Source organism: Sorex fumeus, unplaced genomic scaffold (assembly GCF_029834395.1).
Source record: "Sorex fumeus unplaced genomic scaffold, SorFum_2.1 ptg000078l, whole genome shotgun sequence".
Classification (NCBI taxonomy): Eukaryota; Metazoa; Chordata; class Mammalia; order Eulipotyphla; family Soricidae; genus Sorex; species Sorex fumeus.
Window position 1 is genome coordinate 4,538,016 of NW_026606135.1, and position 27,345 is coordinate 4,565,360.

The following is a 27,345-nucleotide window of genomic DNA, read 5'->3' on the forward strand; positions in this document are numbered from 1 at the left end:
CAGCATAGAAATATAAAGGGACACTCTAAAATGGCTTGGGGTTCTGTATACTTTGTGGGAACACAATACGTTAAGTATCTATCACCTATATTTCTACTAGGTGAGTGTCAATTAAAAGCATAAGTGATTGCTTGAATGAACAAATAAATGAGCATGTGAGGAATAAGGAAGTGAATTCTTGTGCACATGAAAGTATGACATATACTTATCTCCAGAATTTTTCTGAGCTGGGGAAGTGATGGGGCTTAGCCTCATGTCCACAAACCCCACTTTGACCAGAAGCAATGGCTGTTGTTCTCAACTAGACTTTGTACGCCCTCTATTCCATCAATAGATAACCTGAAGAACTCCACTCTCACACCTGACCAGAGCCCGTGCCTGCTTCCTGGGTTCAAAGTCTTGAATGACTTTCTCGCCTACCACATTCATGTTCCAGAAGTCTACCTCATCGTGTCTGCCTTCTTCCTACAAACGTCACTCACAGAGCTGATGGATGGGCCCAAAGTAGGTGCACGCAGTGCTCCCAGGATGAAGGGACACGTTTGATTTCCTGATTTCATGTGACCAAGGCTGTTCCCTAAGACTTACCTCCTCCCGCCCATTTCTCCCTGCTTAAGTGCTTCACAGCTCCACGTAGCAGGAACATGCTTTCTTCCACTCCTCCCAGCTCCTGTTTTGACCCTCTTCCTTCTTTGCTGCCCCATGTTCTTCCACCAGCTCTTCACAGCTCTTCACAGAGCCTCAATCAAATTTTTAGAAAAACTGTGCCCATTTTCCTTAGTAATGCATGCCGTTACCTTATATCTAAATGTAAACTTACCTACTCTGGCTTCCTTTGCAGCATGACTCCTCTTTGTTCAAAGTGGGAATGAAGGTTGATCATTTTTTTTTGGTGGGGTATACCTGGTATGATCAGGGCTTATTCCTGACTTTCACTCAGAAATTACTCCTCAGAGTCCTCAGGGTACCATATAGGATGCTGGGAATCAAATTTAGGTCAGCCGCGTACAAGGCAAGTACTGTACCTGCTGTACTATTTCTCTAGCCCCTGAAGGTTGACCATAGATAGGTCTCATACCCACAAATCAGTTTCTTTGCATTGGTGCTAGCAGTGTTTCCGCTGTTTCTTTTTGAGTGACTGTTGCCCCTCAGTCCCCCTCATTCCCTTCATTTTTCTCTTTCAGATCTCTTTCCACAGCTTCTATCTTCTTAGTGTGATAAACTTATCCCCTTTACAACCGACGCTATCCTTTGACTCAAACATTTCAGGCCTTGCCCTATTTCTCACTCCCTGTCCTTTCTTGGATAATTCTTCAGGGAGGACTCTATACTAATTGCTTATGTCTCCTTAAATCTATTTACGTGCTCACCCAATGAGTGAATCAAGAACCCAATCCTGTGACATTAAGCATATTTCTAATGGGGCCTTTGGCCTGTCTCTCCAACTAGCTTCCTTCCTTTCCAGACTTTCTTGCTTTATATTCTTCAGTCAGCTCTTGAAACAGCAAATCACTTTGTACTCTTTAGTTTACACAATAGAGGAACTTTCTCCCTTTCTCATCAGACTGGGTAGGATTTCTCTCTCAGTACTCAGCTCAGATATCACTTCCTGCTTGGACCCCATTAGAAAGACCCTGTCTTCTGGACCTCAAATACCTTTACCTTGTAATTGAGACATTTATGCAGTTGCTTTCCTCTATAGATACTGAGTACCCCAGGTGCAAGCTCCATCATTTGCTTACCTTCCTTGGTGCTTAACAAAGAGTAGACTCTGGAATTATTTCTGAATTTTAATGGAGTTAAGTTGAATGGAGATATGGAAGTGCCCCTCCATATGGTTTTGCAGGTAGAAGGTAAAAAATTTCACCCCTCTCGCAAATGATTTTATTTGCTGATCTAAATCTATATATTCTCCTAGTCATGGAGATCTCACTTCCAAATACAGTTCTTAATGTGCTGTGCTATGTTCATTGCAGTCTGTATTTTTGATTCTCCAAGACTATAGGGTAGGAAACACATGTCTGCTGAGAGTCAGGACCTGGAATAGACTTTTTACTTCACTTGACATCTTTAACAGTCCCATGGGGTGGATAATGTAATTTTCATCTCACTGAGGAGAAAACTGAACTGCCAAGAGGATGAATCACTTGCGTAGTAATCTCAGCTTTTAAAGAGGCAAAGTCAGGGAGCTGGAGAAATAGTACAGTGGGTAAGGTGCTTGCCTTGCAAGTGGCCAACTAGGTTTGATCCCCAGCACCCTGTATATCTCCCAAGCCCATCAGAAGTGATACCTGTGTGTATCACTGTATCACTGTATCACTGTCATCCTGTTGTTCGTCGACTGCCTCAAGTAGGCCCCAGTAACGTCTCCTTTGTTCTATCCCTGAGTTAAAAAGCGCCACATTCGAGGCTCTTTCAGGGTCAGGAGAATGAGACCCATCATTATTACTGGTTTTTGGCATATAGAATACACCACAGGGAGTTTGCCAGACTCTGCCATGTGGGCAGGATACTTTTGGTAGTCTGCCAGGTTCTCCAGATTTAAAACTAGATAATAAGTATCTTCCAGGAGCAGGGTTTTATAGTCTCTGGGTCTTGGCCATTAATGGGATTACATGTCACCGGGGGCAGTTGGTGGGTGTAATGCCTACATACTGGAAGATGGGGGGGTCTGAGTGGAGGAGGTCCCAGTCCCAATCCGAGCAGGCTTGGAGATCTACGCCCCGGGTCTTGCACACCTGGGTTTCTCAGCCGGTACATTCATGCGTGGGGCTTGTGTGGAGAGTGGTCTTAAGCATGGCTGTGGTTGGAACCAGAAGACCTCTGGTTCCAGCTACCTTGTGTAAAGCCAAGAATATACCCTAGCACTGCCAGATATGTCCCAACTCCATAAAAAAAATAAGAGGCAAAGACAGACACTACCCCCATGCTCTCTCTGCTACTTTCTGCTTCCCTTCAAAGCCTTCCAATACATATGCCCTCTGTCATCTCTTTTATGAAAATGCATTACTGTGGATTGGGTCCATGAGTATTTGTGATGTTTCCCCATCACAAATTACCAGTAGGCATCTTCCTGGGGGTGTGCATCCCTTGACAGCCACTGAGTGGGCTGGGCTGGGATCCTCCTTGGAGGCCACCCAACCCAGGTTGCTGCTATGACAGTTCCCCCCTGGGATACCCTGGGTAATACCATATCTGAGCAGAAAACTATTTCCTGGTTGTAGCCCCAGGCTTCTTTATAGCCCCCAACTCTTCTTTCAGGACAGCCTGGATGCCATGTTCCAGTGGCTTCTGCTGCAACACCACAGGGAAGAAGTACTCCGAGTGGGGCTGTGCACAGAAGGTGCCCTGATGCTTCTGGAAATGCTGAAAGCCACCATGAACCAGGTGAGGCATAATCCTTGTGAGGACCTCTGGATGGGTAGATGTTTGGAATGGTCTCCTTGGCTTTCTAATATTAAGTATGGTGAAGGGCCAGCCTGATTCCGAATGCTGGCTGGGAGAGACCTACTAGACTCCGCGACGGCTTAGGTGCGTGAGGGGAGCACAGCTTCTTGGTCCCCAGTGACGTGTACATGAACTTGCCAAGCAAACTTTTCTTCTTGTTTTCTTTTAAATTTTCTTTTGTGTTTGAAGAATTGCTAAATAATTTTAATATCCTAGCACTCCAGTCTTATTCTGATAGAATAATCTATTTAAATATATTTCATCATATAATTGTCTCAATCTGTTTCTCTCAAATATACTGGCACATATTTTTTGAAAAAGATCTTTATTTGATAGTATTTATTTCCTTGATTTTTTTCTCTGTGTGCTACAAATGAATGAAATCATATGATAGTTTATCCTTCTCACTTTGACTTCACAAAATACTCCGCACTTCGATTGAGTTGCAGCAGACTGTAGCACTGTAACACTGTCCTCAATTTGCTCTAGCGGGTACCAGTAACATCTCCATTGTGAGACTCGTTGTTACTGTTTTTGGCATATTGAATACGCCACGGGGAGCTTGCCAGGCTCTGCCGGGCACCGGGATACTCTTGGTAGCAGCGGACTGTCGATAGCACAGCGGTAGGGCATTCGCCTTACAAGCGGCCAACATGGCTGACCCAAGTTCGATTCCTCCGCCCCTCTCGGAGAGCCCGGCAAGCTACCGAGAGTATTCGGTATGCCAGACACAGTAACAACAAAGTCTCCAATGGAGACGTTACTGGGCCCGCTCGAGCAAATCGACGATCAACGGGAGGGCCTTTAAAAAAATTAAGCTTCATGTAATGATTGCACCCAATATTTACAAAAAATTTTACATAATATCTGAGATGATTATGTGGTGAAATAAGATATTTATTTATTTATTTATCACCTGGAATGGGATATTTTTCTATGCAAGGAGCTTTTCTTTCCATTGATGTAGCTCATTACATGGAATTCTTTATACTGAAACATCCTTGTGTGCTGGAAACAGGCCCTATTTTGACATGATGTATAATTCCTTCAACAAATTGTTGAATTCGGTTTGCTAGAATTTTGTGAAAAAATTTCCACCTGTCTATGTTAAGGATATTGGTTTGTGGCATTTTTGTGGGATGTCCTTATCTGATTTTTGTATCAGGATAATATTGGCCTCACAAAAGTGCATTTGGAAATATTCCCAATATTTCCAAATATTCTATTTTTGGGAATAGATTGAAAATAGTCTTAAATTTTTTTTAAAAGTTTGTGAAAACTGTCTTATTCTACTTTCAAATATCTCATTAATTATTTTGTCTTTGTGGTTATAAATAATCGTAGGCCACAGCTTTCTTTTTGTTAAAGACTTTCAGGTTTTGATAATAGTGTTATGTATGTTATAACATTGTTAAAGATAAAAACTGCCTTTTTTAGATTTACGATTCAAATTCATACTCTTATATTTAAATTATTTCTCTGAAGCATTTTAGGTCTGATTTTTACCTCTGATATTTGTCTTGTTTAAATTTTTTTTTTTTGGTGGGAGACCACCCAAAATGATGCTCAGAGTGCTGAAGGGCACTCCCAACAATATATGGCTAAGTGGGCCAGCAAGTCAGTTCTAGGGCCTGACTTGAGGAGGTGGTGCTATTTGGGCCCTGCCATACTGGGCTGCACCAGGGCTGTAACAGTAGCTTCTAAAGGATCTCCCGGGTCTCAAGTGACATGCTCACAAGGCCATGTGATGCTGTGGATCAATCCCAGGTTGGGCACATGCAAAGCACATGCCCTAACCCTTGTACAATCTCCCTGACCCTGTGTTTCAGTTTTGAAGTGTCTTTGTGACTTTCCTTAATTTAATCTTAAAATAAGTAAAATTCTTCCCATTAATTCAGTTTGTATAAATGGTCTCTTAAATTAATTTTTATGTAAAAATTTTCTTCCTAATATACTGAATTCATAAGTTGAAACTTTCCTACCAAGCCTAGTATGTGGATTGAGAGAACAGATAAACTTTGTTTTTTCCTTTATCATTCTCCAAATTATTTTTTTCTGCCTAGTTCTAATATTTGGATATTTGTTGTTTTCTAGAGTTCCTGTGGCTGTAATTTTAAAGCCCATTAGACTCATATTTTTCAACCTGCATATGGTTGAACTTTTTTTGAGGGCTAGAGACGTGGGCCACATCTGATGATACTCAGGTTTTACTCATGGCTCTGTGTGTTGCTTGGGAGTTCATGTGTTGCCAGGGAACAAAGCTTTAAGCAAGTCCATTAGTTCCTGTACTATTTCCCCAGCTCTGAGGTTTTAAAATTGTTTTCATTTCTAGATTCATTTTGTTGTAGTCAGTGTTTTATTGACATACATTTCATCTTTAAGAAACTTTATTCATGATTACATTATGTACATTATATGTATGATCAATCATAATTAATTTTTGGATGCCTAAAAATATATGTCCATGTCTGTGGCATGGAATTTCATTGCCTTTCATTTCATGTTTTTTAAAAATTTTTATTAGTGAAACACCACGAGGTACAGTTGTAGACTTACAAATTTTTGTGCTTGGGTTTCAGTTATACAATGATCGAGTACCCATCCCTCCACCAGTGCCCATTTTCCACCACCATGGATCCCAGTACCCCTTCCACCCCTCATCCCCCACATCCGACCCTGCCTCTGTGGCAGGGCTTTCTCTTTTGTTCTCTCTTTCCTTATGGGTGCTGTGGTTTGCAAAAGAGGCATTGAGTGGCAATCATGTTCAGTCTATAGTCTACTTTCAGCATGCATCTCCTCTCCTGGGAAGATCCTCCCAACCCTTTATTTGGTGCTTCCTTCTCTATCAGAGCTGCCTTTTTCCCCTAGCATGTGCAGCTGGCCTCCAAGCCATGGAGTGAACCTCCTGGTACTTATCTCGACTATTCTTGGGTGTTAGTCTCTTATTTTGTTACTTTATGTTCCCCAGATGAATGCAATCTTTCTATGTCTTTCCCTCTCTTAGTTAATGTTATTTTCAAACAAAATGAGTAGCATAGAAGCATTAAAAATAAAGAAAATACATAGTCTGCCAAGAGAAGTAAAAAACTAAGACTAAATATTTGCATTATATTACCAAACATAAAATGGTAAAAATTGTGTTTTACAGTTTACTCTTATACTGGGTCAAAACAAACAAACAAACAAACATAAAACCTAATCTGGATTTAGTAAGTACATAACAAAGCTGTATCACTTAAAGATTATTTTGGTTCAATAAAGATAGTTACCATGAAGGCATCCTTCATTAATTATAGAAATAACCATCAAAATGCAAGAGCCCAAAGGGGAGAAAGAGACTAGACTCTTAGTTGTATTGAATAACGCTGCTATATTTCTGTGTATTTTATTTTTTGCTTCTTGCTTTACTTTGCTATTGTTTCCTTGTGGCCTGACTTCACATTTGTAAAGTAAAAACAAACCTAGAACCTGCGTCAGAGGACTGTGAAGTAAGAGGAAAATGTGTGCAGCCTTAGAACAATGATGTGCATAGAAAACAGATTCCCCAACTATTAATTAGTATCCCCTGCATGTCCAGAGCTCCAGGAATCTAAGAAGTTTCAGAATGTCTTCTTTCTCCCTAGACTTCCATTCCTCTGGCTCCTAAGTAGTGCCTAAGTAGTTACTCTGTGTGACCTATAACCAGGAATATTTTCAGCCCTCCACAGAGTCTGAAGATGGAGCCTGGGAACGCACTTTCCCAGCCAGCGTGCTGCAGTTCCTTAGCCTGGTGCATAGAAACTACCCTCAGGATCCAGCCTGGCGAAGTCCGGAATTCCTCCAGACCTTAGCTGCAGTCACTTTCCCTCTGGGAACCTACAAGGTAGGACAGGTCATTATATCCTCATCCCTCCTCCGCAATGATAGCAGGGCTGAGAGTCGTCACCCTGGAAGGGAGGGCAAAACTGTACCCCAAATGCCCCAATAAAACACATTTGAAGGTACTGTGGCTGAAGGAGCATACAACTTGAATGATGTTCTTTTTCTTGACTGGGAGGCAGTCAGTAAGTCACTGTAAGGTAATTTTCAGTCCTGAAATTCATTGTTCTGGAGTTATTAAGACTCTCAGGAGTGAGAAATTTGGTGGTAAATGAAGTGAAGTTCTAGATGAAATACTCAGGCACAGATTGCGGGAAATGACAAGATTCTGCTTTGTCCTTGTTTCTCAGGCCCCTAGTCCTGTGTGCAGACTGGGATTTATCTCCTCTCAGGCCTAGTTGGTGTAAGGTCAGAGGAGTCAAGGCTGAGAATAGAGAGAGAGTGCTAGACCTTGGGGATGATGTGAGACAGTGGGGAGTAAGAGAAGAGACCAGGGCAATAATAAGGGAACTGAGCATGAGACCCAAGAGTCAGTCCCCAAAGGGTGGAGGTTGGCATTTGTGGAGGGACTGGGGGCAGTAGCGGGCAGCCAAGACAGGGCCTGTATCCTCTGGAGGACCACAGAGACCAAGTGTATACAGATGTGGAAAAACTGATGTCGAAGAAGAAGGGGAGAAAGCTTCTTGTTACTTACACCTTAGTAGAGGAGGAAGTGAAATTATCCCACAGTGTATGAGCTAGTGAGCCTGGCTGCAACTGGGTAGCTCCTGTCGAAAGAACTAGTCAGAAAAATGAGCAGAGAGAAGGAGGGAGATTAGAGTGTTCTTGCCAATCACAGAGCTGGTCAGGCTCTGGCTGCTCTGTAATTATTTGTTGAGTAACCAACTGAATAAATGGACATACTCCTTGAGCTAATTAAGCTAATTTTAGCCAATCTTTTCTAGAAGGGTATTCATAGTGACAGGTCCCATCTATACTGAACTATCTGGAACCTGGGACTTTTGTCGCTCTTACAGGCAGCCAGTGCCGGTGAAGTTCCAGTGGCAAAGAGTGATTCAGAGAGATGAAGTGGCCCTGTTTTTCTCTGGGCTCAGTGGCCTATTTTGAGGCCTAGCTCCCAAGATAGTCCAAAGGAAAACATTAGAGCCCAGTTAATTAACTGATTTGGGAGAGATGTCTACTCAGGAACACCAGGCTGTCAGTTCAATGGACAGCCTGAGGATGCAGTGCTGCTCAGGCCCTGTGGTGCCAGGGGTTACCTGGAATCCCTGGTAGTGCCTATGCTTGGAGCACTATGTGGTGCCAGGATTCAAACTTGGGTTGGCTAATTGCAAACATATCCTTACCTCCTGTATTGTCTCTCTCTCTGGTCTGATAGTCCATATTTAAATCTTACCTCAATTCCCTTGTCTTGTTTTTTTAAATCACATTTTTAAAGTAAAATTAAATGTCAAATAAAATCAGGAGTAAGTAATTTTCCTTTTAAAATGAACTGTTTTGTTTTGTGGTTGCTTGGAGGTTATTCTGGACTCCTGTGCTTACAAGGGTGACTCTTGGCAGTGTTTGAAAAACCAGATGGGGCTGGGGATTAAACCCAGGGCTCCTGTATGCAAAGCATGTGCTCAGCCCATCAACCCACCTCTCTGCTCCATTAGTGTTGATTTAATAACTGAAATGTTAGGACTTGGAAAAGAATAAAATGATCTTTTGCTTTAATATTAACCAACGCAACATTAAAAAATTCAGAGTGAAAAGATAATGCCATAAGACCAGAGAAAGACCCATATAAGCAGCAAGAGAGGGATGAGGGCAGCTTTGAAATTCTTGGCCTGACATTTTCTGCCCAGATCCCCTGATGAACCCCTCAGCTTGCCTGCCAAGCTCACCTTCTGCTGAGTCAGGCTCCAGCAAATGCCAGTTGTCAGCCTGCAGGATAGCTGACTAGGAACCTGCCTCCCCAGCTCAACTGTTCCTGCCTGGGGGAGGGTCTGGCCCAAAGTCACCTCCCCAGGTTGTTTCGGAGGAATTGGGCTTGTGTGGAGGTTCTACTGTCCAATTCTGTGATTTGTATCATCACACCTTTCCTTGCACCAACCCCAAATTACCTCAAAACCCTTTGTTGCACTGAAAATGTGCAACCTCTCTTTGCACAGAAGGCTCATGACCAAAAGGCTTAGCTTTGCCGTGGATTTAGATGGCACCTTTCCAGTCCTTTCCAGTCAAGGCCGCATGGAGCTCATTAATGCAGTCACAACCTCCCCCGGTACCATTAAATTCATTTTATGGCTTAATTAAGAATGGCTGCATTAATTTTATGAATGAGCTAAGGGAGGTGCCAACAGATGAGTGCACATGAGAAGTTCACAGGCCAGGAGGCAGGAAGTCTTGGCCGCGTGTCCATGGGCATGTCATTTGACCCTTCAGCACATCTTGGTGTCTGTCCTCCTGGGTGTCTCTAGGCCTGCGACCCATATCTGGTTTATCTCCAGATACTTTTTATAATCATAAACCCCAGTAGAAGACTGAGATGTCTCAAAGATGCCAAGACTCCCCAGAATCTTGCTCTGCAACAGCAGAGCCGAGAAGGTGGTGAAGATGAGGCCCCAGAAGAAGGCCGGAAGTGATTTTCTGGACCCTGTTCCTGGGGCCAGTCATGGCTACCTCCACTTTTCTTTCACTGCCTGCTCAGTTACCTTTCATGAGTTCCTTTTCACTATTGCTGTTTGAGAGATGGGAGTCACTTGCCCAGGACATTTTTGTCACTTGATGGAAACCGAATACTTATTGGTCCATCTTTTTTACTCCAAGCACGGCTTCTCTTCCTGACTCCTGCCTGTCTCAGACTCTGAGGCCACACCAGGTCACATTCTGTGCCACAGGACCCTGGGGCCCAGTCACTGCCTACCTCATAACCTGTTTTTTCATGTGTAAATGGTTTGGTGGTACGATCACCTCTACACACCTCAGATGTGGGTGAGAAAACTATGGGAAAGCAGCTCATGTTGGGGTTTTCTTGTCTTCAAGGGAGCTGCGATGGAGTTCATCCAGGATGCTGGTAGTTCTGAGGTCGAGGCTGAAAGAGACCCTATGGTGACCCTGACTTCTGCCAGGTCACATCCCACCCGGAAGCAGTTGAGGGAGTTCACACAGCTACTCTTGAAGGAGCTCTTGCTTATGGCCTCCAGCCCCAAGCAGTGGTTACCACTAGAGGTGCTCCTGGAGGTATGTGGGGAAGGGAGATGTTGGGCTGGGTCATAGGAACAGACCTTGAGGGCAGGTTATTCCCAGAGATACCTGAGGGCTTATCTCTTCCTAGAGCCCACTCAGGCTGTAGGTGCCGGCTAATTTGAAGACATCTCTTGGGACTGCAATGATGTGGAGGGAGGGAGTCTCCTGGGAACCATAAAACCTGGCATGGAGTGAATAAATCAATGACAGCAGATCTTAAGTAGGATTCCTACAAAAGGAGTCTGAGGGAGAGATTTGGAGAGAAATTATTTGATGGTGGTGGTGGGGATGTGCTATTAGGGGAAGGAGAGGAGGAGAGGGGAGGAGCTAGGAAATGACATAGCATGATGTAACGGTAGTGTTGACCATCTCTGAGTGGGCTCTACCTCAGGTCATGGTCTTTTGCTTCCTGTGTCTTCTCCTTCTCCTCTGTGAGGCAACTTAGTGAGCAGAGGGCAATGCCTCAGAGTTGCGGACTTGTGAGCCCGCAACTGTGCTATGATCATTCTGATGGGAACCTGATGGACAATGAGTGACCTTGATAACTGTGAGACAGACTCAGTCCCTCTGTGCTTCCAGGCTGCTCCGGACAATGCCACCAGCCAACAGAAGCGAGAATTCCAGTCTGAGATCCTGCTTTCCATCATGGAAATATTTCATGTGATGGGTGGAGTAGACTCATCGACACTTAGAGGTGAGCTATCTCAGGTGACCTGCTCCTCCCTGTTTCTGAAACCACTCTGTGGAACGCCAGTATTCCCCAAAAGACAGGCTCTAGCCCTATAGAGGAGGAATGGATGGAAGGGCAGCTAAGTACTTTTGGAGACCCAGGAAGATTCCCTTCATTAATCTTCACATCAGTCTACACAGAATCCCACAAAAAACTCATGGACCTTGCCTGGATGCCCAAGGAAAGGCAGGCTTACTGACTATCCATAACCTCAAGGCCATGGTTGGGCTTCTCAGAGCCAAAGCCCATTTGTTGTCTGACTAAACTTGTTTATTATTTAGCTTCAGTAGGATTATGTCCTCTTCTGGGGAAGTTGAGATGTCAATGAGAATTAAATGCTCCTCTGCTCGCTGTCTTATTCTTTCACCCATGCCTGGGAATAGCAGGCATTTCTCAAATGAATGAATCTGGATGAAGACACTACTCTGGCACCTGAGAAATTCTACTGAAGCATCATTCAGAATATTTAGTTCCAGGGCAGTTGTGTCTTCCTGATGCAGTTAAACTAAAATCCTTTCTGTGGTTTCTAAGTGGAGTCATAGGGTCCTCAGTCACGTGACTTTTCTTCCAGACCTCTCCTACCAGCTCCCCATGGAGAGACTTCAAATTTTGTAGGATATGAGAAGAGTGGTAGAGTGGAGAAAAGTGTGGGTTTGATAAGTTTTTTTATTTCATTTTTCAGTTTTGAGTTAACTGCCTTCCCCCCAGAGATGTCAGGGTTTTCTTCTTTTTGGTTCTGGCTGTGGTGCCTGAATATGTGAGTGCTAACAGCTGTAGCTAAGTAGGCACATGAGCTGAGATCATCAAGTCAGCATAGAGTAATAACTGTGGTGTAGAGAATATGGGTTGACAATTGAGTCTTCAACATTCTAGCTTTGTCTTCTGTTTGATGAAGCAGTAGGGCCCCTAGCTACCATTTACCTTTTGCCTTTACATTGACCTTAAATTTGCTTCCAACATCATGGCAAAAGAACACCAGAGGAAAGACTGCCCCTTACTCTCTTGACTTACCCACTTGGTTTGCATCACTGATGGGATTGTTCAAGATCACTTTACTTTGAATAAATGTTTATTCATTGGGAACCTTCTGGTATGAGATCTCATTTCCATAGCCACTAAGTTCTCAGAGGGTCACAACGGGGGATGCAGAGGAGGCTTCAATGTAGTGGGTTACTCAGAGGGTACTGGAGATGGTGGTGGAAAGGTGATTGTGACTTGGCTGGTTTCTCATATTTGGTGTGTCTCCTCACCATCCACAGGCAGTCAAGAGCCTCAGCAGAATGCAGAAGCCACTGCTCCTTCTCTCACAAACATCTCCCACTTCACCCAGAAACTGGTGGAAAAGCTGTACAGTGGGATGTTCTCAGCAGACCCCAAACACATCCTCCTCTTCATCACAGAGCACATCATGGTGGTAAGAACCCTGAGCTGCCCCTGGGAATGAGGGAACTCCTATTGACCCACTAAGAATCTGTATGACACCTGGCATCCTCTTGGTCCAATCATACCTGCCACCCTCCCTGGAAATAGAATCTCAGATTGGTAGGAGAAGTTAAGAGGATGTTTCTAGCCCTAGTAACCATTCTTGTGGCTGAGCATCTGGAAGGGCAGCCTCATCTCAGTCACCAGATTGCCCTTAGCCATCAGGGAGTCACAATGCACTATGCATTCACCTAAGCTTTGTCCCCTCAACTATAGATTTTTATTGTGATAGTGGGTTTAACTTTAGTTACTATTACTCACCAACAAAAGAAGTTGATGCTTGTTTTTGATGACATATGCATTTGCTATGCAGAAGCTTTTTGTTGCCTCCATTTCCCCCACCAGCTTGCTTCCATTTTTTAAATTTCATATAAATTTTAGTATCATTTCTTCTATATCCTTCAAAATATCTTGGAATTTTGATGGTGATTGCATTGACTCTGCATATGGACTTTAGTTCATTCATTCATTCATCATTCATCATCCTGTTATTCGTCAATTGCCTCGAGCAGACCCCAGTAACGTCTCTTTCATCCTAGCCCTGAGATTATATTCAAGGCTCTTTAGGAGAATGAGACCCATCATTGTTACTGGTATTTGGCATATTTGGTACGCCACAGGGAGTTTGCCAGATTCTGCCCTGTGGGCAGGCTACATTCGATAGCCTGCAAGTTTGTCCAAAGTAGGAATGAGATAAGATGTCATAAAAAGATCTCCTGATAAGATGTCGCGCAGCCGAGAATGTGGCCACGCGGTTCCGGGAGCTGGATTTTATAGTCTCTGAGTCTTGGCCGTTGATGGGATTACACGGCGCCAGGGGGCCAGGTGGTGGGTGTGATCCCCGCCTCCTGGAATTTGGAGGATCTGGGTGGAGGATGCTCGACTCCAATCTGAGTAGGCTTGGAGATCTTGGCCCCGGAACCCGCGTGGCTTTGTCCCTCTGCCAGTACCTTCATGTGTGCGGAGAGTGGTCTCAGCATGGTGGTGGCTGGTCCTGGAGGTCTTTGGCTGCCGGAGCCCTGGTCGGGGCGGGGAGGAAAGCTCAACCCGCTCCCCTCCAAGGGACCCCGGCGAGGAACAGCCAGGCGCAGGGAAAGGAGACTGCACTGGTCTCATCCGGGAGCTGGATTTTATAGTCTCTGAGTCTTGGCTGTTGATGGGATTACACGGAGCCATCAACTATCAATTATCCTTCAAAATATTTTGGAATTTTAATGGTGATTGCATTGACTCTGCATATTGACTTTAGTAAGATAGCCATTTTGACTGTATTGATAGTCCCCAATCTCTAACAGGGACTACCTCTTTATGTCTTGTTCTGTATCTTTTAACAGTTTCTTTTTTATTTTTTGGCTTTTTGGGTCCCACCCGGCAATGCTCAGGGGTTACTCCTGGCTCAGCACTCAGGAATTACTTCTGATGGCGTTCGGGGGACCATATGGGATGCCAGGGACCGAACCCAGGTTGACCAAGTGCAAGGCAAATGCCCTCCCCACTATCCTATCTCTCTGACCCCAACAGTTTCTTATACTTCTGTTGACATAACTTTCATCTCTTTTGTTAATCTTTTTATTACTATTTCATAATTCTTTTAAATTAGATTATAAACAAGATTCTTTATTAAATTTCTCTTCTTATTTGTTGTTTTCATACAAGGATGCAATAGATTTTTATGTAGTGATTTTGTAGCCTGTTACTTTATTGTATTTATTTTTTTAATAATTCTTTTTGTAACATCTGTTTGGGTTTTTTCTATATATATTATTATATCATCAGTAAATCATGCAAGTTTAATTCTCTGATATAGATTCCTTTCCCCCTCCCATATTTTCTAATTGCTCTGATTGAGACCTATAAAACTAAATTAAATAGAAGTGGTAATAGTAGACAGTCTTGTTTTGCTCCTGATCTTAAGGGAAATGGGTTTTTGCTATTGAGCATGGTCTGATATTATCTATACGTTTACAGTATATACTTCTTTTATGCTGAGATGTTTCTCTTATTCCCATATTTAAGAGATTTTTTCAAATGTTAACTTTGTCATTATTTAGAAATGCTTTTCTCTTTCTCTCTTTCTTTCTTTCTTGGTCAGGTTTCCGTCATGCAGTATTCCAACACCCACCCCTTCAACAGTATACACTTCCCACAACCACCCTTCCCCATTCTCCATGGCAGGCTCTCTCTCTCTCTCTCTCTCTCTCTCTCTCTCTCTCTCTCTCTCTCTCTCTCACACACACACACACACACACACACACACATACACACACTTTTTCTCTCTCTCTTTCTCTTTCCTCTCTCTCTCCCTCTCTCTTCCTGTTTCTATTGAGTTTTTAATTATAAATGGGGTCTCAATATTTTCTCTTTATTAACATGATCAAATGATTTTGTCCTAACTTTTACTGATATAGAATATTTCATTAATTTATATGTAGATGTTCAATAATCTGGTATCCCTGCAATAAGCAAATTCTTTTTGTGGCATTGTAAATGATCATTCTGATGTAATGTTGAATTTGATTTGCTAGTACTTTGATGAGAAATTTTGTATCTATGTTCAACAGATATATTGGTGTAGTTTTTTTTCCTTGGGTGATATCATTGGTTAGGTTATTTTTTTTGTTGTTTGTATTAAAGTAATTTTTGTCTCAGAAAACATGTTTGGAAGTATTCTCTCTTCAGTTTTGTTAAAGAATTTGAGGGAAAAAAGCATAGTGTTTTTTTCAAAAATAAACTACAAATAAATTCTATAAATCAATTTATAGAATTTACCAGAAAAGCCATCTGTTCCTAGACTTTTGCTTTTGGGGGAAATTTTTGATGACTTTTGTAATTTCATATTTATGATCCATCTCCTAATGTTTTTTCTATCTCCTGAATAAATCTTGGTCAGCTGTATTTTCCTAAAAAATTTCTATTCCCTCTTGATTGCCAAATTTATTGTCATTGTTATTCATTGTAGTATCTTATAATCCTTTGTATTTCATTGACTTCAGTTGAAATTTCTCTGCAGCTTTTCATTCTATTAAGAAATTTCCTCTCCTAGGGGGCTAAAGCAATAGTACAGTGGATAGGACACTTGCCTTACACAGAGCCAATGGGTTTGATACCTAGCACCATATATGGTTCCCCAGGTCCTACCAGGAGTGATCCCTGAGCACAGAAGCAGGAGCAGGCCCTGAGCTCAATCTGGTGTGGCCCAAAGAACAAACAAATAAAATTTATTTTCCTGCCCCCGTGTTTTTATATTTTTTGATATCTTGCTGTTTCTAAGTGTAGTTTCCTTTTATTTTATAGGAGTCTCTTTAGGATTTCTTGCAAGGCCAACTTAGTGATGATGAATTTCTTTAATTTTTGCTAGTCTATGTAGCACTTTATTTCCTTTTCAACTCTGAGTGATTATCAGGGTAGAATATTCCTTGTTGAAAATCCTTCCTTTCAGCACTTTAAATAACCATGCCATTTTCTTTCTGTCTGCAAAGTTTCTGCTGAGAAATCTACAGATAATCTTGTAAGCATTCCCTTGTATATGATTTTCTTTTTTCTAGATGACTGTTTCTCAAAGTAGGTAATGCCACCCCTTTGGGGGAGCTGGAATGATTCAGGGGTTGGGGTGGGCAGTAGGTTTTATTTCAATTTGTAGGTACTTTGTTTGCTTAAGAAAGTAGATTCCAAGGAGGGGCCATGTTGAATCACTGAGTAACTTTTTTTTTCCCTGAAAAGGGAGCGGTACCAAAAAATTAGGGCACCTCTCATTTAGATGCTTTTAATATTATCACCTCTTTGTTTAGCTTTCACTGCTTTTATTGTAATATTTCTTAATATATATCTATTTTGGTTTATTTATTTGGAATTATTTGAACCTCTTGAATTGGATTTGGTTGTCTTCTGCCCCCCCCCCCTTGCAGCTTAAGAAAATTCTTAACTATTATTTCATGTTAACTATTATTAACAGAGTTGAATAACTCTGTTAATTGCACATCCTTATATATTTGGATATCAGCGATGTCAGCTGTATTTCAATCTCTGCTCATTGTGTATAATTTCCATGATATGACCATGGTAATCATTTAATTTTTTTCTTCTCAAGTTTTGGTAACTCTAAATGTCTAAATTGCCTTTACAGATTGTTTATTTAGATTTTGAAAACCCCTCAAATGTAGTGAAAACTAGTCATATTTGAATTTTAGGTCATATCACTTTTTCATTGTGTCATTATTGCAGTTAACTGGGTCAGTCACAAAGCATTCACAAGTTTGTGTTGTGTGTGTTTATTTTATGGCACAGGTCATCGAGAATGCCTCTTCTCAAAGGGATGCTGCCATCAGTGTTTTATACAGCAGTTTAAATAGAGTCATCCTTTACTGCCTTTCCAAGCCTCAGCAGTCCCTATCTGAGTGCCTCAGCCTTTTCAACATCCTGGTCTTTCTCCAGGAACACTGGGACATTATCTTTGCCACTTATAACTCCAACACCAGCTTCCTCTTATGTCTCATGCATTGTCTTTTGCTGCTCAATTCAAGAAGGTAAGAACTACCCCTGAGGGGGTAGCTCAGTGGTAGAGCACAGGACTTGACTTGGCATGTGGGAAACCTTTGATCTAATTCCTGGTACTCACCCCTCACCCACCAAAATAAAAGAAAGAGCTGCTGACTTGCCAAACAGTGGTCAATACAGAAATGAGAGCTGCAGAGCGACCCTGGATTGCAGTTGATTATATATGAATAAGCCTTTGTTTATCCAAATGATGTGCAGTGTTTAATAATAAAGTAAGTCACCCTCAAACCAGTCCATGTGACTGAAAAGCTAGAGTTATCATGGAACAATAATGGACCCTATTTCCACAATTCTTATGTTGCAAGATCCTTCATTGATTTAACTCGGGGTCAGAAAACTCCAACATTAAATATACACATTGATTTTATGATGCAGCCAGAATTCAGAAATATTAACATTTGGTAATTGCAATTCTTAGAATAAAAAAGTATATAGTAAATTATATCACAAAGTCCAGGAATAATTTTGCTTATGGTAAAAACTGTACATACACTTTAATATAAAAGGGTCACAAGCACACTTCTACAAGAAATGCAAAAGAAAAATTAAATTAATCTTATTTAAATTCTTTTGTTTGAAGTCCATCATTGGAAGTTATGTTAGATTATCTGTGTATGTGTATTTTCTGAGCATGGCAGGACTTATGCATCACCTGTGCCATGGCATTGTATTATCTCTTATTAGCAGAACCATGTTGAGTATAGAGGAGAAGACAATGGGATATTATACTGTGCTCTTATACTTTTTTTCTTGATTATACTTATTAGTATAATTACATTTGAGTGATTGAGAAAAGATGCCTCAAATCTTGTTTAGTTTACCACCATTTTTTGTTTTTATTGATGTTATTTTTGGACTGTAGGGCATGACATGTAGATCCAGGGATTAGATGGAGTTAGCTGCTTGTCAGGAAAGCACCCTGCCCACTGTATTATCTCCTGTCCTCCTCTAGATCATCATTAAATGCTACAAAACACTAGAGCCAATTTTTCTTAAAACTCTGGGAAGCATCAGAAGACACTACTAACCCAAGAGTGGCATTTTTTAAAGTAGTTTGAAATAGGGCTGGAGCTATAGTACAGCGAGTAGGGCGTTTGCCTTGCACACGGCCGACCCGGGTTCAAGTCCTCCACCCCTCTTGGAGAGACCAGCAAGTTACCGAATGTATCTCGCCTGCATGGCAGAGCCTGGCAAACTACCTGTGGCATGTTCAATATGCCAAAAACAGTAACAAGTCTCACAATGGAGATGTTACTGGTGCCCGCTTGAGCAAATCAATGAACAAAGAGAGGACAGTGCTACAGTGCTACAGTTTGAAATAAGGTTATTTCTTTTGTGTCTGGACTCACCTGGGATAATTTTTTTCTTTCCTGTACTTTAATAATTTGGCCCCCTTCACACTGAAAACATAGGTGAGAAGAACAGAAAGATTATGCAGTGTGCTCGAGGTTCCACTCTCCCCAGATCCCTCCATTAGCAAGAAATAGTCTACCATCCACAGAGACTTTAGTCTATGAATTTTAAGAATTTTATTCTCATATCCTGGTATTTTTAAAAGTTTCCATCTTTGTCAGTTTTGGATCAATCCACAGCTTACACTGAGGATATTGTTTGGCTGGCTGAAGGGCTCAGAGAAGAGGCATGTGGACATGACAAGAGGCGACCCGGGGTAGAGTTCACAGGGAATCGAATTTGTAAACATCTGTGCCCTACTTAAATCAGCCGGATCCATGTTCTGCAGGGCCCTGGCAAAATAAAAATGCAGAGACCTGCTAAAACATGACTAAGAATGTCAAAAGAGTGGCAGAAGATCCAAAGCATGGGGTGTTTAGAAAGAAGACCTTTACAGATGCACAGGTTGCAGGCCCATGAAGCCAATCAAGGCATCCTTCCAGGGGGAATGAGATCAGCGACAATAAATACAGAGTTCAGTGCTTTTGGGGACAGCAAGGAAAAATGACCAGTTTTTATGGTAGAGAGGCCAGAAGAGAGTTCCAAGGGATTTTCTTGGGAGCATGAGTAGAATGAAAAAGATAGGAGTTAAAGAAGGTGTTTGGGGACTGGGATAGCTCAAAGTCCAAAGTGCATCCCTTAATGACTCAGAAAGAAAGGGATAGACATAGAAAGATTGCATTCATCTGGGAAACATAAAGTAACAAAATAGGAAACTAATACCCAAGAATGGCCGAGATTAGTACCAGGAATTCTACTCCATGAATTCGAGGCCAACCACACATACTAGGGAAAAGGGAGCTCAGATAAAGAGGGGAACACCAAATAAAGGTGTTGGGAGGATCCTCCCAGGATGGGAGAAGCATGCTGAAAGTAGACTATAGACCAAACATGATTGCCACTCAATGTTTCTTTTGCAAACCACAACACCCAAAAGGAGAGAGAGAACAGAGGGGAATGCCCTGCCACAGAGTCAGGGTGGGATAGGGGGTATGGGAGGTGGGAGGGATACTGGGATGCGTGGTGGTGCGAAGTGGGCACTGGTGGAGGGATGATATTTGATCATTATATAATTGAAACCCAAGCACAAAAATGTGTAAGTCTGCAACTGTACCTCATGATGTCTCACTATTAAAAAAATTTTAATAAAATAAATTAAAAAAAAATTAAAAAAACCCCAAAGTGCATCCCTTTCATTTAGGAGGTCCTGGTTCAGTTCTTGGCAGCACCACTTGGTCCCCTGAGTACAGAACCAGAAGTAAGCTCTGAGTACACTGGGTGTGCCCCATTCAAAAAAAGTGTTTTTCTAAAAGGTTATATTGTAATATCTGTTGCTAAAGTTGTTATAAAGGAATTTCTGTAACATAGACAATTTTTTTATTATCTTGCTTTGTAATGATTTTGGAGAATGATTGCAATAAAGAACAATGAAATTGTTTCTACCAAAGAAATGAGTTTATAGTGAAAAATATCTCATCTGCTAGTTTTCCAGAAGGATTTGGATTGGATCCCAAGCCAAGAATGACTCCTTATCATCAAGTATTTCTTTTTCCAAATGAAGAAGTCAGAGAAAAAACAGGGGACGACCTTCCAAGTTTGAGTGACGGTACATTTTATTTGTTGTATTTTCAGAGAGTAGATTGACAGTGGTAACTGCTAGCATTGAATTCTCCAGTTTATCCTACCCAAGATAAGAAACCAAATACTAAGGCTATTCTCAAAGGTCGGAAGAGGTCCTAAGATGTCTCTCTCAGAGTAGTATAATAGCATAGCAGGTAACCCAGTAGAGAATATAATTGGAATAATCATCACTTAATAGAAATTAAATGGAGGAAAGGATAGATAAGAGAAAGCTCTGAAAGACTTGATCAGAATAAAAAATGTAGTATATTTACTAAAATTCTAGAGGCTCTCACTGTGAATTGATTTCACTTCTCAGGCTGTGCTGACTCTGCTGTGCTCTTTATTAGTCCAGCAGAACATCCAAAAGATGGCACAGACTCTCTGGCAGCAGTTCACGGCACAGAGGCGGCAGGAGCTAGAAGACAACTTTAAGATGGATATCTGTGTGAAGCCTGGAGACAGTGAAGTGAAGATTGAGGAGGTCACTCCACTCTGGGAGGAGACGATGATAAAGGCCTGGCAGCATTATCTAGGTCTCTGCCCACTTGGCTCTGGGGAATGGAAATTCTGGGGTGCATAGAGCCAAATTTTTCCAAGGTTTCAGTGGGGGTTCAGTGTCTTTTCTACCTAGATATTCTTTATTAAGTCTTTGGTAGATAGGAGTTATATCACAAAAACCTCATGAATCTTTACATATACACACAAAATCACACACACAATACACACACACATGATTCTTTGCATTTTGGGTTGAATAAAAGGAGAGAAGTCAGAGGTGATGATGAAGCAAGTAGATTCCAGCACTATCTTGGGAGAGAGTCTATCATAGTTGTATCCTAGGTTATGGAACTTAAGGTCCTAGAGCCGCTCTGATATTCACCTGCCAACTTTGAAACCTTGCACCAAATCATGGAGTGACCTGAAACCTCAGGTTCTTTGTGGAAGTCCTCATCACAAAACATTCGTGTCCCTTGCATCCTATCAATGGCCTGCCATCTTACCCTCATATTTGTTGGAGTAGTATAAATAGAATTTAGTGCAATAGGAATGAGATTTTAATTTTGGTCTTAAAGAGATTTCGAAGCATGGCTCATATACTTCTTCCAATTCTTCTAGTAGTGACTCCAGCACTGGTTATTTCCATGTGTATCATTTCAGACCGGCTGCTGTGATAGTCTTTTATTTAATTGACTTCAAATTAATTCTGGCCAATTTGCATGCATGTGAAAAATATGACACTGCATACAATTTGAAGTCAGAATATCATATTGATTTTAGAAAAGAGATTTGTGCATGCATAGAGTGATGAAAAGGGTGAGATAAACCTTTGTTTTTGCCGACAAAAATACTTTGAAAACTTTCGATATTTGAAGACCAATGTTATAAGTGATTTCTACTTATTTTCCATGCCACAGCACTAAATTAAATACTATTATTCTCACTATGAGGATAAGAGCATTCACACTATACAGAGTAAGAACAAAGGAACTCAGGAACTTTAGCTAAGTTGTCCAACCTCTCATTTCAAGGCACGAGCTATGAAACCTAAGTCATGTCTGGTGACCCCCAAAGCCCACTATATTTTCAGTGAGGGCTTATTTTCTTATTGAAGGCAGGCGGGATGGCTTGTCCACTAAAAGATGAGCCAACCTTATAAGTATATGCTCTCCTTTCAAACTCGGCCCTGACAGCCTTTTCTCCCTCTCCCAGCATCTGAGAAGAAGGCACTGTCCAGTCGCTCAAGTGTTGGTCACCATAGCAAAGTTGCTCTGTGGAGTGAAAGCTTGTCTTCGGCCATGAGGCTGATGCCTGGACGGCAGACCAAGGACCCTGAATGCAAGACAGAGGTGAGTCTGATTCTACCTCCTTAGGAAAATATCAGGCATTTGACTGAAAACATCACGATTGTCCCTCTTCTCTGTCATCACTGAAAGTTACCTGATTCCATTTTTTTGTCTTTGTTTTTTTTGTTTTTGTTTTGCTTTTTGGGTCATACCTGGAAATGCACAGAGGTTACTCCTGGCTCATGCACTCAGGAATTACTCCTGGCGGTGCTCGGGGGACCATATGGGATGCTGGGAATTGAACCCAGGTCGGCCGCGTGCAAGGCAAACGCCCTACCTGTTGTGCTATTGCTCCAGCCCTCTGAATCCATGTTCTTATATAAAGCTTTATGAGTGTGACTTACCAATTGAGAGTGTATCTAGGGAAGCCTGATCTTAGGCTTGTAAGAACTTGAAGTAATTACGGGCTCTCCTTGAATGCCAACAGCAGCTATTTCTTTTGGTATTAAAAACCATACCAAGGCTTGGATTATAGGTATAAGGGGCAGAGCACATGCTTTGCAAGTGGGAGCCCTAGGTTCATAATCCCAGGGACTCATGGTACCCTATGCATCATCAAGTGTGCTCTCCCTTATCTACACCTCAAATCCAAACCAATCCCTGTTCCTATTTTTCTTTAACATCAGTTGTGCTCAGACAGCACAAGCCCACAGGTGAGAAAGAGCTTGGTGTTTGAGCTCAGGAAAGGGACACAGAAATGGTGCCACTGCCAACAGTCACAGTGATGGGTCCACTTGATTGTGTGGAGAAGAGCCATTGTGGTTCTCTCATTCATTTGTCTAAGACTGTAGAACAAACCAATCAAAGCTCAGTGGCTCCAGCAATGACTTTGAGTAACCATGATATTACAGTAAAGGAATTGGCTCAGGTTGTTTGTACTCAGAGTTAGTTGGGGCCTCTGCTGCTGGGGTCATCAGAAGGATCTTTGCTCACCTGTCTGGTGGCTATTGCCAGCTAAAGTCTGAGACCTTAGCCAAAGCTGTTGCCCGATCCCCTGAACCTTTGCCTACACACTCTCTCCTAATGTCCTATGTGGGCTGCCTCACAACCTGGCAGATTGGTTTCAAGGGTTAATTTTTATGTTGGTCGAGAAAAGAGAGTGAGATAATGAGAAAGGAAGAGAGCAGGAACGAGAGGGAGGGAGGGAGAAAGAGAAGAGAGAAGAGAGAGAGTGTGTGTCATCTTGTTAGCTGATGCCACATTTCCTTTAGGATCTAGCTTTGGGAAACATGCAGCATCACCTCCGCTATAATCCTTTCACCAAAACAGGCATAAAGTTCACTCCAGATTCAAGAGGAATGAAATAGACCTCACCTGGTGGGAAAATGGCAAGGTTCTGCAAGATGGAAGATCAGAAAATATTGCTGAATTTTATGGGGAAAAATTATTAGGTCTTTGGGGCTGGAGCAATAGCACAGAGGGTAGGGTGTTTGATTCCAGGTTTGATTCCCAGCATCCCATATGGCCCCTGAGCATCGCCAGGGGTAATTCCTGAGTGCAGAGCCAGGAGTGACCCCTGTGCATTGCTGGATGTAACTCAAAAAGCGAAAAAAAATTATTAGGTCTTCTAATGCTGGGTTACAGTCTTATGTGGAGGCAGACAGTAGTCAGTGAGTGGACAGAGCCTTGGGGTTGAGGCTCCTTGGGTGATTCACTTTCTCTCCTGGTTCTACCATGGGACAAATCACCCTGAGACATTGTGAAAAGGAGCTCTAGAAGGGGATGGAATCAACACTTGCCAGACAGAGTAGACTTCAACTCTGCCCTCTTCACTTGGTAGGTGAAGTTGAATCTGAATCCCACCAGCTTAAAGTCAGGGCTCTGCTGTCCCTGCGAATTTGTTGTACACTTGTGGTATGAATTGAAGGGAAGAGGGCTAAAATACCAAAGAGAAGAATGCCATCAGGGAAGGGGACTCTCTTTTCAAGCTTCTGGAGTAATAGATTTCAGAGAAACAAAGAAGGGAAGACCAGAACGAGACCTGACTGGCTTGTCATTGGTGTTCAGAACTAAGGTCAGGCAAAGGCACCATGGGAGGCTTGTGCTAGTGTCCAGCAGGAGAGAGAAGCCACAGGAGATTTCTGTGGCTCACAGCAGTTCTCTCTGTAACATTCTCCTCTCTGATCTGAGTGCTTGGAAGCTCAGAGAGAAATGTGTGGTCCAACTTTGCTAACCACACTTGGGGTTAGCAACCGCACATACCCCATGGGGTCAATTTCTACAAACCACATGTGTAGGCACACATGTACATGCACACATCCCTGTCTCTGGCTCCTTCCTTCTGATTTGACCCCCACTTTCCAGTTACCCTGATTTACTTATCCTTTCTACCATGGTTATGATCTCATGGATCAAAGACAAGCCACTTCTGCATCAAAGTGGACTGTGTTTCCATTTTTCTAATTTAGCTGCATCTTTGCTTAGCTTAGTGCCTTGGTCTGGGTTGGGCGTTATGCCTGGTACAGAGAAGCCTGGAGAAGAATGAGGCCAACACTATGTGGAGCAAGGGTAAAATCCCCCCCCCCTTTGCTGGGCCAAGAGGCGCCAGCCTGCAGACTCTGCATCTATCACTCATCCTCACGAGAGGCCTTTGTGCTAACAGAAGGCACAACTTCTCAGGTACATATGTACACTGTGATGTCATAGGATAAGAGCATCAACTATTTGCCCTGGGGTCTGTTTAATTATTTTTAAAAATTAATTTTGATTATTACAGCTGATTACACCTCAGTGAGCAATGTAATTGATATTTTCTAATGTATCCCAAGGAACATTTTGTACAACACGTTTTTTGTTGTTGAAGGTTAAAGACTTCGTTATTGGTTTTTCCCTAAATATGCCCACATCATTAGTCCCTCCAGTGAGAAGGTCGCCATCTGGAAAAAGCAGCATGGAGACATTATTCAGGCACAAGTGCATGAAATTGGTGTTTCTGCCTCTTCTGTCTCTCTTCTGGAAAGAAGAGGCTTGTAATTAAAGGAGTTGGTTTTGGAGGAAACATTATTCATTTGGTGTTATTCCTTATCATGTCAGCTGCTGACAGCTCTATAGCACTGATAAATTGTTCCTTGGAGTGAGACGTGTTATGCAGGAATCTTAATTCCTTTTACCTATCTCCGTGTTCAGTGGAAAATATTTTCTTCCTGGCAGGTGAGCTGAACTTTGAGGCAAGGCTGGTGCGATCGATGCCTTTCCTTCTTCTTCTCCTGACCGTCATTATAGTCCCTTCTGGGGACAAATTGTGAAGTCACAACATATGGGGCTCTATCAGGGCATGATGGCTGGGATCTTGCATTCTCATGAGGTTACAAGTGTCAGTGAGGGTGTCTTGGAAGTGAGGTCACTATGTCTACCCTCAGCTTGGGGGAAATCTAGCGTGTACTTGGGCCAGTCCTTCTTCTTCATAGCAATGGACTCAGCTTTGCTCACCTGATCTCTATCAGACTTATTTGTTCAAAAACTAGTTGGAAAAAGCATGACAACCAATGTTGACTTCTGTTTTGACCGATATACCTTCATGGTGTGCCATGTTAGCATTATGAAAACCTGGGTCGGGGGTTGATGAGAACTCCCTAGACATGTCTCCTTATAACTTTTCTGATATTCCAAATTATTTTTACACAGCAAATGTTTCTTTTTAAGCATTGGCACAGAAAATACAGAATTATGTGACACAGGTGCTGACATAGGGTTCGAAGGGGCATGATGCTCGAGTGGGTATGAAGTACACGCAGGGCAGGGGAGTGACCATCTGGGGCTGCAGCTGGTACAGAGGTCAGGTCAGGTTGGAGCATGGTCCACAGATGGAGTTTAAGCAGGGGAATGGCACATTTCTGTGCATACAAATTTGACTGGAGGTTATCACCTTAAGGCAGGAATCTGGTTGGGGAACAGGAGGAAACTGTTGTGGTTACAGCAATGGACATCAAAAGACACCCAAGAAAGATTCTAATTCCCCAATGGTAGGAAAAGGGAACAAAGGAGATTCAAGCCAGGACAGGCTTTTGAAATTAGGCAGTGAGCAGAGAGGGGAAGAGGGTGTGAGGTGAGGGGTTTGGAGGGTTTTGCTGGACTCTGTAGACACTGTGAGAAACAAGTTAGAAAAAGTGGTTAGGAGTGCTGAGTCACCTAAAGAGACTGATCTCTATAGGGCCTGGGGGAGCCTCTTTGTGGGGACAGCCTTCTGACTCCTGTCTTGTTTGGCACAGCGTGGTCATTTTATTCCTGAAAGCAACTGCACATGTGTGGACAGCTGTAGCACAGAGGGTATAGTGGGTTACTCCCAATCTCCAAGCAATACTTACGAGGCTTCTCACAGAGTTAGACCTCCAGGAGGAGGGTGGAGCCCAGAGTCCATCTTGTTTGTCATAATTTTTGGTGAGGGCAGAGTAAATTTCCAGTTGCTATTTTTCAAAGTTTGAATGGGGCAAACAAGAAAATAAGGATAGATGAGGATGAACAGATGGGAGTGAAAGGATTTTTAAATAGCACTGGACTTGCTGCAAGACCAGAATATTTGTTCCAATCCACCCTGAAGACTTTTTGTCTGTCCTGGGGCAAGCCTCCTGCCACTCTAACAGACTGGAATTTCCAGGAAGGCTCTCAGTGGGGGTTTCTCAGTGTGGGCAGCATGGCTATGGACCTACTGTTGGCTCTTTCCTTGAATACATGCCCAGGTATTCTGTGTCCCACCCTAACAATGGAACAACTCTGACCCTGGCTGAGTACATAGGACAACAGGTTCAGGTCCCTGACAAGGAAATGGCATTTTGGACCCTCCACATGGAGTACTTCCCCTATTATCTCTTCTAAAACCCAAAGTGAAAGCTGTAAGAATATGAAGAAGTAGAAAAAAATAAAACAATTTCCATGTATCTACCCATCAGTTAACTTTCCAAAATTTTCAACTCATGGCCAATCTGCTCTCATCTCTATCACTTCCCGCTTTCTCCCGCTGCAGAGAATAACTGTGAAGCAACCTCCCAGACATCCTATCATTTCCTTCTTAAATGTTTCTGCATATTTATTTTCCCTTTGAAGAAATCATGAAGCCCAGATAAAAAGTGCAGAGAAGGAAGCAAGTGTTCAGAGTGGAAGGCATTAGTAGCCACTGGGGAAGTGATCGAG

The 27,345-nt window shown here is 42.4% G+C and overlaps 1 protein-coding gene across 1 annotated transcript in view; it reads left to right on the plus strand.

Annotated features, from left to right (window-relative positions):
- WDFY4 (WDFY family member 4) overlaps positions 1-27,345 on the plus strand; it is a 249,490-nt gene that overhangs the window by 91,823 nt on the left and 130,322 nt on the right. Inside the window, exons 29-38 of the mRNA XM_056130445.1 lie at positions 335-504; positions 3,262-3,387; positions 7,145-7,309; positions 10,330-10,527; positions 11,113-11,227; positions 12,523-12,677; positions 17,030-17,268; positions 20,236-20,357; positions 20,722-20,907; positions 22,085-22,221. Coding sequence (XP_055986420.1) covers positions 335-504; positions 3,262-3,387; positions 7,145-7,309; positions 10,330-10,527; positions 11,113-11,227; positions 12,523-12,677; positions 17,030-17,268; positions 20,236-20,357; positions 20,722-20,907; positions 22,085-22,221 — 1,613 coding nt within the window. The remainder of the gene's footprint in view (positions 1-334; positions 505-3,261; positions 3,388-7,144; positions 7,310-10,329; positions 10,528-11,112; positions 11,228-12,522; positions 12,678-17,029; positions 17,269-20,235; positions 20,358-20,721; positions 20,908-22,084; positions 22,222-27,345) is intronic.